Source organism: Alosa alosa, chromosome 7 (genome assembly GCF_017589495.1).
Source record: "Alosa alosa isolate M-15738 ecotype Scorff River chromosome 7, AALO_Geno_1.1, whole genome shotgun sequence".
Taxonomy (NCBI): domain Eukaryota; kingdom Metazoa; phylum Chordata; class Actinopteri; order Clupeiformes; family Clupeidae; genus Alosa; species Alosa alosa.
The window spans coordinates 19,300,472-19,311,233 of NC_063195.1; the positions used below are offsets into that span (position 1 = coordinate 19,300,472).

The following is a 10,762-nucleotide window of genomic DNA, read 5'->3' on the forward strand; positions in this document are numbered from 1 at the left end:
ATTCATTTATACATAAATAACTATTTATACATTCTAGGCTCTTCAGTGAAATGAGGCAAAATTAGAGACGTGAAGGCTAGGAATTGATGAGGGTTTGTATTTCACAGTGGTTAACTCAAAATTAAATGCTCACTCCAGTTTTTCACAAATTAATTTTTAAATAGGCTTATTATAATTCTGATTGTTTTTTTTTAAAATGTTCTAGTTCAAAAGAATTATTTTTCATAGGTGCACAACATATATCTAAATACCTGGAGACAAGTGTGTTTCAATGCTCTTACAGATCAGTCACTTGCATTTCTCAAATCATCATCCATTTACACAACAGTAATGCATTTCTTGAAACTATTTGTGCAAACTGCACCACAAATTCAAAGAACCTGAATAATGCATTTTGACCACATGACATTAGCAATTGACAATGTAAAAAACAACACACACAATCAATTGTATGGACATGCCAAAGCTTTCACAAGCCACAACTGTCCCTATCAATGTAACTTTACTGTGTAGCACAAAAATATCAATCCACATGGTGTCTACTATTTGTTTCTGTCATTCACTAGACCAGGCTATATCAGTATATAGTAACATGTATGCACTAAACAGTAATTTCAAGAATTTAGCGCATGATTATGTATATTCCAAAGACATTGTACTTTTATGGGGCCGGTGTGGCAGAGGTAGGCAAAGGGGGCTTGTAACTGAAGGATTGCTCAATTAGTTCAATCTCCCAAGATGTGGGAGTGAATAAACAGTGTTTTCGCCTCCCCCACCATCCACGGCTGAGGAACTCTTGAGCAAGGAACCCCCACCTGCTCCTACTGCGTCGCAGATAAGGCTGACTGTGTGTTCTGTGTGTTCTCTTTCTCTCTCTCTTCTCTCTCTCTGCTCACTGTCTCAGTGTTCACTCACAGGTGAATTACAGTAAATGCAAAATACATTGGAATGCTAAATACATTTTCTTTGTATAGGCCTAATTCAATGAAACACACATGTTGGAAGTTGCCTGCTTGCTAACCTCTTTCTTGTCTATGACCTCTCTAGTGTTCACACAAGTTGGTTAACTACAAAAGCCTTACTGAAAACCTTTTAACGCTCTCCAGTGTGAACCATCTGGTGCGTCTTGTGCGACACTATATCGATATTTTATCAAACTCTCCCTGATGGCTTTTGTAATTGGAGCCCATCAATGTTAGCAGACTGGAGAGACAGATAAGATAGCTACATGGCAAACAATTTTTGGTTCAGGGAACGTTTTTGCGGAAGGGTGCAAGAAAGTTTGCTGCTGGCGTTCCTTCACGATCATTAAATGTTTTCTTGACAGCGCTGGAACGTAGGCTATAGTAAAATCTTTGGTTCTGGGAACATCCAGTAAATGTTCTTTGAACTATGTTCAAAACTTGAGCAGAGAACAGTTTTTATAACGTCTTTGATAGATAGTTTCAGTCAACGTCTTATATCCTCTGTATACAATATGGAAAAGGTTTTGTATCACTGAAAAATCTAGTCTAATGTTAGGTTTGGGAGATAGGCTATTTCGGCTTACAGTGGAAGAAAGACTTCTAAAGGTTTATTTTGTGTGACCTTCAGAGAACCTTTAGGAAACGGTTAGTTATCTGTTGTTATAGTCTGTAGGTTATAGTTGTCTGTTTGTTAGGTATACAGCGGGGAAAATAAGTATTGAACACGTCAACATTTTGTTCAGTAAGTATACTTCCAATGAGGCTATTTGCATGAAATTTTCACCAGACATTAGTATTAACTCAGATAATCCACCCATATAAAAAATCCAAACATTAAAGTCCATAGGTAGAGTTATGTGCAATAAAGTGGAATGACACAGGAAAAAAGTATTGAACACGCCTGCTGAAATTTCTTAAATACTTTGTGGAAAAGCCTTTATTCGTAATGACAGCTTCAAGGCATTTCCTGTATGATGAAACTAATCAGTCACAGTATTCTGGTGTAAGTTTGGCCCATTCTTTTAAACAGATAGTCCTTTAATATTGAAGATTTCAGGAGTCCCTGTTGTGAATCCTGATCTTTAGCTAACTTCCAAAACTGTTCAATTGAATTGAAGTCAGGGCCTTGACTTTCTTTCTTTGAAACCAGTTGAGTTTCCTTTTCTGAATGCTTTGGATCATTGTCCTGCTGGAAAGTCTAGCAATGTCTCATCCTCATCATCCTGGTGGATGTAAAGATTCTCCCAGAACAAAATGACTCCATTCATCATTCCTTCAACTGTATGAAGTCTGCTAGTACCATGAGATGAAAAACAGCCCACACCATGATGCCACCTCCAAACCTCACTGTTGGTAGGGTATTTTTAGGGTGATGCACAGTGCAATTTCTCCTCCAAATATGGTGTGTAGTATGACATCCGAAAAGTTAAATTTTTAACCAGAATACATTCTCTCATGATGTTCAAATGCATGTTGTGTAGCAAACTTTCAACGAGCTTTGACGTGTTTTTCTTCAGCAATAGAGTCATGCGGGATGAGCGTGCATAGAAGCCATGGCGGTGGAGTGCATTACCTATGATTTTCTCTGTAACAATTGTACCTGCTGCCTCCAAATCTTTCTGGAGCTTTCTCAGAGTGGTCCTTAGCTCTTGGGCTACTCTTCTGACTATCCTTCTGACTTCCTGGTCAGAAATCTTGCAAGGAGATCCTGTGCATGGCCAGTTGATGATGTAGTGATGTTCCTTCCACTTGCAAATAATGGCTCCAATACTGCTTGCTGGATGATTCTGAAGTTTTGAAGTGCATCTGTAACCAGTTCCATTAATATGTTTTGCAACAATAAGGTTGCAAAGATCTTGGGAGGGCTCTTTGCTTTTACCCATCATGAAATGTTTCTTGTGTGACACCTTGCTAACAAAAACCTTTTTATAGCCCACCAGTATGTACTAACCCAGCTTATATCAATTTGTACAGATAGGAGGGATAATTTCTCTAACTACTTTTAGATTCCAGTTTGTTCCTTGCCATTCTTTGCGTTTGTGTACTGCTTTTTCTTAGCGTGTTCAATACTTTTTCCCTGTGCCATTCCACTTTTTTTACTCATAACACTACTTTTAGACATTAATGTTTGGATTTTTATATATGTGTGGATTACCTAAGTTAATACTAATGTCCGGTGAAAATTTCATGCGAATAGCCTCACTGGAAGAATACTTACGGAAAAAAAGGTTGACGTTTTCTCCGCTGTACATATATTTGCATTCACAACTGATAAACAACATTACTGTAGGCACAATTTCTTTCAGAAAACCTGGGGTGGGTCAATTTTATTAAAATACATCTTCCTTATCAAAATCATTACATTTATTTTTACAAAAGTGCCTGTATAAACATATCAATATTTACATGTATTAGCTCGATGGTGTTGTATGCCCCCAACCAGCGCTGTCTTCCAGGCAGCGCTGCCACCGCTGATTTTAAAGGCACCTAATCCTAACCTTAACCAACCTTAACCCTAATGCCTTCCAGGCAGCGCTGCCTTGAAGACAACGTTGGGGTTATTAAACATCAAGAAACCATGTATTAACTTGACTTGCACAACTTCACATATCCAAAATGACTTGCAGAATATTTTGTATTCTGTCTTGTTTGTTTTCCCTCCATTTCTGCCTCCTCACCTGTTCCCTGTTATTGTCTCGTTGGTTTCGTCCAGTCCTCTGTCTTTCTGTTAGTTGGTATGTGTATTTCTACCCTCCTGTTTCTCTGTTCCTTGTCGGATCGTCTCTCTGTTTTGGTCTAGTCAAAGTCCCGTATGTATGTATGTAAGTAAATCTTTAAATGTTAAGTTCATGTTAAAGTAAATTGTGTTTTGTCCGTAATTCTGCCTGTTGGAGTCTTGCACTTGGGTCCGCCTGCACAACCCTGACATACATCTTCCTTATCAAAATCATTACATTTATTTTTACTAAAGTGCCAAACATACCAATATTTACATGTATTAGCTTGATGGTGTTTTATGCCCCCCAACGTTGTCTTCCAGGCAGCTGACTTAAAGGCACCTAACCCCAACCTTAACCCATGCCTAACCATAGTGCCTTCCAGGCAGCGCTGCCTTGAAGACAACTTTGGGGTTATTAAACATCAAGAAACCATGTATTAACTTGACTTGCACAACTTCACATATCCAAAATGACTTGCAGAATATATATATACATTGTTTTCATCAGTACTCCATGTTCTCTGTCTATTGAACCCATGGCCTTGATGTTCTTAGCATTGTACTACCAGACAAACTGCAGTAACAGTTACACATAAGAACAGTATGCATATGTGACTTTTGTGTTTATAAAAACAATAAATTAAAACTAGGTACTGTGTAGGACAGAACTCCAAAGAGACTTTTTAATTGTTTTGGAAGGTTTCCAAATTTGCCGAAGTAGGTAAAACAGAGTTGGCGAATCCTTAACTTTATGCAAATGAGAAACAGATGGGGACCAATCTGTTCAACGTGTGTGTTTTTGTTATGTTTTCCAGGGAGGCGGGAGTTACAAAAAAAGTAAGACCAAGATGGCTGTTAATATGCCACACAAACTTGGTTAGCAAATAGACTATAGTAGATGTTAGTCTAAAGTCATTTTTTTTTCAGCTAGCCACCAAGCCAACCGCTAGCACTTTCAGTCGTTACATTTCATTGCAAGTGCTAAATGTAATGATGGCATGAATACAGAAGTATGAATACATGCGGTCATTGTGACCTTGTTGTTTCTATGAACATAAACTGTTGTTTCTATGCATACCTCAACATCGCCAAGTCACTAAATCCATGTAGTCATATAAGAGGCAGCACCAACTCTTTAGCAAAGTCTTGTAATGCTCCGCTGAAGATGTCCTCAACAGAATTTTGTTGTTTTTTTGTTGTTATACACCCATGCGTCCTCAGGTCCTGCGCTGTCGCAAACCTCTTTCCACACCTTGAGCACCGGTGGTCCCCCGCCATCACAGTGTGCATGTCCTTCTGGTGCTTCTTCAAACTTGCCAGGTAGCCAAAGTGCTTCCCACAGATGGAGCAGTGGTAAGGTTTCTCCCCGGTGTGCGTTCGCTGGTGTTTCCGGAGCAGGTCTCGTCGGGCGAAGGCCCTCCCGCACACATCGCAGACGTGAGGCCGCTTGCCTGTGTGCTGCGTCTCGTGGCTCCGCAGTGCCGAAGAGCGTGCGAAGCGCTTTCCACACCACGAGCACCTGAAGGGTCTTTCTCCGGTGTGCGCGCGCTGGTGGACAGTGAGGGACTGCGGATCGCTATACGTCTTGCCGCAGTACTGACACAAGTACCGCCTCTCTCCTGTGTGTCTTTTCAGATGCACCCGAAGGTCAGCCTTTCTACAAAAAGTTTTATCGCACTGTGAGCATTGATGGGGCTTTGCTCCAGCAGGAGTGCCTTGGTGGTTCTTGGCTGAACAGGAGTTGCCTCGCAGGTTCTGCGACGTCTGATCTGCATGGGTTGTCAAATGATGCCTGAGCGATGACGCCCATGAAAATGACTTGGGGCACTGTGTGCAAGTGTACGGTCTCTCCCTGGTATGACGTCTCTGGTGTTTTCTGAGCAAGTCTTGTCGGGCGAACGCTTTCCCACATGCAGTGCAGACATGACTTAGCTCGCCGGTGTGCTGAAGCTCGTGCCTCTTCAGGTTGGACAGCTGGGTAAAGGACACGTCACACTGGGAACACCTGTGTGGTCCTACCCTGCTGCTCACGCCCTCATGCTTCCTGAAGTTCGGCGGCAGAGTGAATCGTTTAACGCACTGCGAGCATCTGTAAGCCTTCTCGGCGGTGCGTGTTGCCTTGTGGAGGCGGAGAAACAGCTTCCTACACGTGCTGCACTCATAACTCCTCAGCCGTCTGTTTTTCGCTCCCTCTTGAGGTGCAGAGGGGTCATCGCCATGGAGACCGATCTGGGAGCCATCACCTGGAAATGCCAAATTGTACATATCCTTGTCAAGTGAGTCATTCTGAGAAGGGTTGTCAATCAAACTCCTGGGGGCCTTATACATTTAAAATCCTCAGTGTATCATTACTACACTGCATGTGTGACTTATTGTTGTGGTTATGGTTATACCGCTTTGACACTTACGTTTATTCATTTAACAGATACCTTTTCTAAAACGACTTATTATATTACATGGGTATTGTTAGATTGTCCCCGGAGCAACTCAGGGTTAATTGCATCGCTCAATATTTTTTGTCCAAAGCAACAATGCACATTCCATAGTCAAAATGAACAGTAAACAGTGTTAAAAAAGCCCACACTAAGCAAAAAAATGACACTTAAGTCAGTGTAACTTTGATTTTCATGAGCTACATTATCTGTGTTCAATTTATCACATGTTAATGACATAAATGATTACACAGAGCAGAAACATGGTAGGTGGATTCCAATAGACTTGGAAAGAGGTGGACTTGAGCACAGTCATCTGTTTTGTGCATAAAACTCTTACAAGCTGCCCGTCTTAAATGTTCCACATACTCGACGCACCCGACCGGTAGCGCGACAATGTGACATCACAGAAGCGCCGTAACCATTTATACTTGCGCGTCATGGTCACGACACTAGTTGCAATATTCTCCTGAACAGAGGTGTCGCTGTTGTGAAAAGATTAACGCTAACTACGTTACACAGCAGAAGAAGTTGCATTAAGAAACACTAGTAGCAGAGAATGTAAACGGGCTCTGCTATTATCTAGCCTCTGTGATGGTACTTCAGACTTTGGTTGCTACTATTCACAACTACCACCATCATTATCATCTAGTTTCCAATGTGTGCGCACAGGTAGATAGATAGATAGATAGATGGATATATAGATAGATACTTTAGTCATCCCGAGGGAAATTTTAATAATTTAAACAGTTTAGTTAGCTGGCTAGCTAGCAGCTGGCTGAGTTTGTGTAATTTCCTGAAGTGGAAAGAGATTTGATTTTGTTCAGGCTTTAATAGATATCCTTTGTTTGAAAATAAATTGTTTCTATTCTTTCCTCTTAATTCCATGTGTTGCAACTGTCGCTGGTAACTTTGTAACTTTGTTAACTATTAAAAATTCACGACTGTAACAAAACACTGCAACTCTCGCTTGGCCTCGAACTAGTCCATCTTCCTCTTTCCGCTGTGTCACTTCGTCTGAAAAAAAAAGTGAAGGTCGCCACCTCGCTTACCTGGCTAAAATCAAGATCTACGTCATTTTGACGTCACGGTGTCGCGCTACCGGTCGGGTGCGTTGAGTATGTAGAAGCCCTTAGTGTTGAGATCTTAAAGCTTTAAAATCAACAGAAAGTCGTGGATTTCCCCATCGCTCACCCTCAAAATTGCAGTTACGGCCTAACTCACCTCCCTCTTCTTTTACGACGCAAACGCCATTGGGTCCCAGTCGGGCACGGCAGTCCACCAGCCTCACATGCAATGCCACCGTCTGTGGGACGTGCTCTGTAGGCTCTTCTGTGCCATCGCCGCCCGGACAAAAAGAATCAACAGAACTGGACTCTGAAGCACAGTCAAGGGGCTGGGAGGGTGGATCCACACTTTTCTGCAAAACATTATCATATAAAATGGGAAAAATCTCTATTTCCATTTATCCGAAGTGTAGTTATTTCTTACATATAAATATTACTAGATATATTGTATCTGAGCTGGCTTTTCTAATCAAGCTAAAGATACACAAGGGTTGTGTGATATTTATATCCACAATAGTGGAGTGTGTGTGTATTAAAGTGTAGTTGGATGCAAATATTTACTGTTTACCTACCAGATTGGCCTCTACTGGTTTGATGTCCTTATGTCTGCTTGGGAGTTCACCGTCACCTTGGCTACTCAATGCAGACTCAGATTCCACTTCCTCTTCCTGTAAACAGCCGTGTTATTACTAGATAGTATCAGTCACTTTATATCTTCTAGAAATTCCTTATTGTCCATTGGGGTTTGTTATTTCATTATAAGTATTCTAGATGGAAATCAGTCTTTCACGCTTACATTAAATTTGTCTTATTCACACGTTGGCCATGTGTAATCCTATAGGAGGCTATGGAGTACACTGACTATCATTAAAACATTAACGCATAGAACACAATAATTAAATGTTTTACGTACCCCATAGCTCGATTTGGTTTAAAATGGCTGCCTTGTGAATAAGGCAAATAACATGCTAAATAGGCTACTCATCATAGCAGCATAGCCTACCTTGTCAGTGTGACTGATGGCTTTCAATGTCACTCCCAACTTCAGTGAGGGGGCCCAGTCTGGATTCACCTGATCATAGAGCTGAGATGGTTCACCTGACAATACAGGGAATAACTGTCACTTTGAGGGACAACCCCCCCACCCCCCCTAAAACAGTGCAATAACAAACCCATCAGCACATAGGACAGTGGTTTTATTTTTTAGTCTATTTAATGCACAAAACAGAGTTCACATCACGGGATTACTAACCTACTAAGACTACTAACCATGATTAAGGCTACAGGTAGGCAAAGGACCACTGTCACAATTATGGTAAGTAAATTTTAGAGACTTTTTTTTTTTTTTTTTTTTAAATCAGTTTTAGAGACTATCAAGTTTTAGAGACTGCTCTAACAATAAAATTACATTGTTCTGAATGTTCTGGTTATTCAAAAGTGCATAGGCTACAATCAATAGCCCTGCCCTCCACTAATTAAAGACGCAGTTAAGCAAAATATGTCAATTTAAAGATTGAGAGGACTGGAAATAAAACACGTCTATGATCGTGTCGTTATTATTATCCGAACTGACTGACTTGGTAGCTTCTGCTGCTGCTTCTGTGCGTCAGAACATCTGTCAAGAGAACAGCAACTCACTGGAACCACTTTTATTCTACCTATGCGTAAATACACACAAATTAGTGGTGGGGATGTCGGTGAAGATTCATGATGTTCTTACCTTTAACAAAGTGCAGAGAGCACACTCTGTGAGCTGCCGTGGGATAGAAGTTTGCTCTGTTTATCCTTGCTATCCATGTAGCCCTTCTTCTGTTGCTAAGTTCTCTAGTCACGTCTCCCTCGTTTAACCTCACCGCTGGTATTCTGAAATAACGTAACTGGGGACATTTGTCAGATCGCTTACGACAACAAGGCACGATACAAGTAGTGACCATTCTTGAAGAAATCAGACAGGTAAATGGTAAATAAATCTCTACTTCCCCTGTGACGAGTCCTTCCTCTGTGGTTTATAGTGTGTTTTCGCCACCTGCTGGAAGGGAGTGCACGATCACATCGAACTGAGCGAAGTTCCAGGCCTAAACGGAGATTTTGGTAAAAAAAAATGTCTACAGCCTACCACAAACAAAAGCTTTACTATCATTTTAGACAGGATTATTCATCTTTCACATCACCATTGGGAAGCACTGTTCACTGGGGGATAGATCAGTCTGAACATGGGATGAACTGCAGAGGTTATGAGCAGACCTTGCATCTTGAAAACATTTTTTATTCCAACCTCACCCCATTGATGATGGGATTAAACAGAAGCCATTATAACCTTAATGATATAGACACAAAAAAGGTAAGAACATATTTGCACACACAAACACACACACACACACACACACAGGTGTGATTATACTGTTAATGAAATAAAATAAGAAGCAAAGAATATTTAAATAAAATAGAATGGACTTATAACCATGAATAGAATGGAATACAACCAACTTAGAATGGAATATAACCATGTAGGAGATTAAGTATAAGTATATCTACTCTTTTGATCCTGTGGGAAATTTGGTCTCTGCATTTATCCCAATCCGTGAATTAGTGAAACACACTCGGCACACAGTGAACACACAATGAGGTGAAGCACACACTAATCCCGGCGCAGCAACAACAGCGGCACTCGGGGGTTAGGTGCCTTGCTCAAGGGCACTTCAGCCATGCCGACTGGTCGGGGTTCGAACCGGTAACCTTCCGGGTACAAGTCCGAAGCGCTAACCAGTACGCAACGGCTGCCCCATTAAAGTGATTAAAGAGAACTAAAGCTAGGGAGAAAATATGGCGTTTTAAATAAGTTTCAAAATGATCTAAGGTAGAGCTGTACTTACTGTAATATGGGCAGGAATACTATTCCAGACCTGGGGAGCGACAACAGAGAAAGCTTGGTCACCATTGGTTTTTAGGCGGGAAGGGTGAACAAAAATGAGTTGTTGGGAGGAAGACCTGAGTGACCTAAGGGTAGAATAAGGCCTAATGAGATCACAAATATATTGTTGTGCTAAACCATTCAGAGCTTTAAAAAACAAATAGTAAGATTTTGAAATCTATTCTAAATCACACAGGTAACCAGTGTAGTTGAGTGATATCAAAGTCAAAGTCTGCTTTATTGGCAATTTCTTCACATGTCAAGACATACAAAGAGATCGAAATTGCGTTTCCTACTATCCCACGGTGGAGACAAGACATATTTTACCAATTAGGTCCACAGACAAACATAACATTCAAGTAAACAATATAAAAAGGAAAAATAAGAAGGCACATACAATGAAGAAATAAGAGCAGCAAAATTTGGTAGAAATTGTGCAATTGTGCATACAGTAGACAGTCATTATAATAGTGCAAAAGTCAGGCCAATAAATGGTTGAGGTAGTTTTGTTTGACCTAAGTATGCAAGTGGCATAGTGGTGCAAGTTATGTAAGAGCAGCAGAAGTGTGTTCAGAAGTGTTCAGGACAACAGGACAACAACAACAAGTTGCAAGTGTACAAGTGGAGTAGTGCAAGGCAGCCATTGTGGGTCTAAAAGTCCAGGATGT

General features: G+C 40.9%; 1 protein-coding gene across 2 annotated transcripts; it reads right to left on the reverse strand.

Annotated features, from left to right (window-relative positions):
- Nucleotides 1-3,265: 3,265 nt before the first annotated feature.
- LOC125298114 (oocyte zinc finger protein XlCOF6-like) lies at nt 3,266-10,092 on the reverse strand. Of its 2 annotated transcripts, none has more exons than XM_048248798.1 (6): nt 10,057-10,092; nt 8,904-9,258; nt 8,187-8,281; nt 7,756-7,851; nt 7,311-7,536; nt 3,266-5,927 (listed from the first exon to the last, which is right to left on the reverse strand). In XM_048248798.1, exons 2-6 carry the CDS (start codon nt 9,115-9,117, stop codon nt 4,795-4,797), a joined length of 1,764 nt encoding a protein of 587 aa, XP_048104755.1. In that variant the 5' UTR covers nt 9,118-9,258; nt 10,057-10,092; the 3' UTR covers nt 3,266-4,794. The 2 variants fall into 2 exon arrangements, with proteins under 2 accessions (XP_048104755.1, XP_048104756.1); XM_048248799.1 differs by having other exon boundaries at nt 7,341-7,536; nt 10,057-10,091.
- Between the last annotated feature and the right edge of the window lie 670 nt (nt 10,093-10,762).

Bases quoted from the DNA above. Each gene is read 5' to 3' on its own strand.
- LOC125298114 (XM_048248798.1), bottom strand. From the start codon at position 9,117: ATGGTCACTACTTGTATCGTGCCTTGTTGTCGTAAGCGATCTGACAAA. The intron at 8,282-8,903 runs GTAAGAACATCA...CTGTATTGTCAG, and splicing joins CTCTCTGCACTTTGTTAAAG to GTGAACCATCTCAGCTCTAT. The intron at 7,537-7,755 runs GTAGGTAAACAG...AATGTTTTGCAG, and splicing joins AACCAGTAGAGGCCAATCTG to AAAAGTGTGGATCCACCCTC.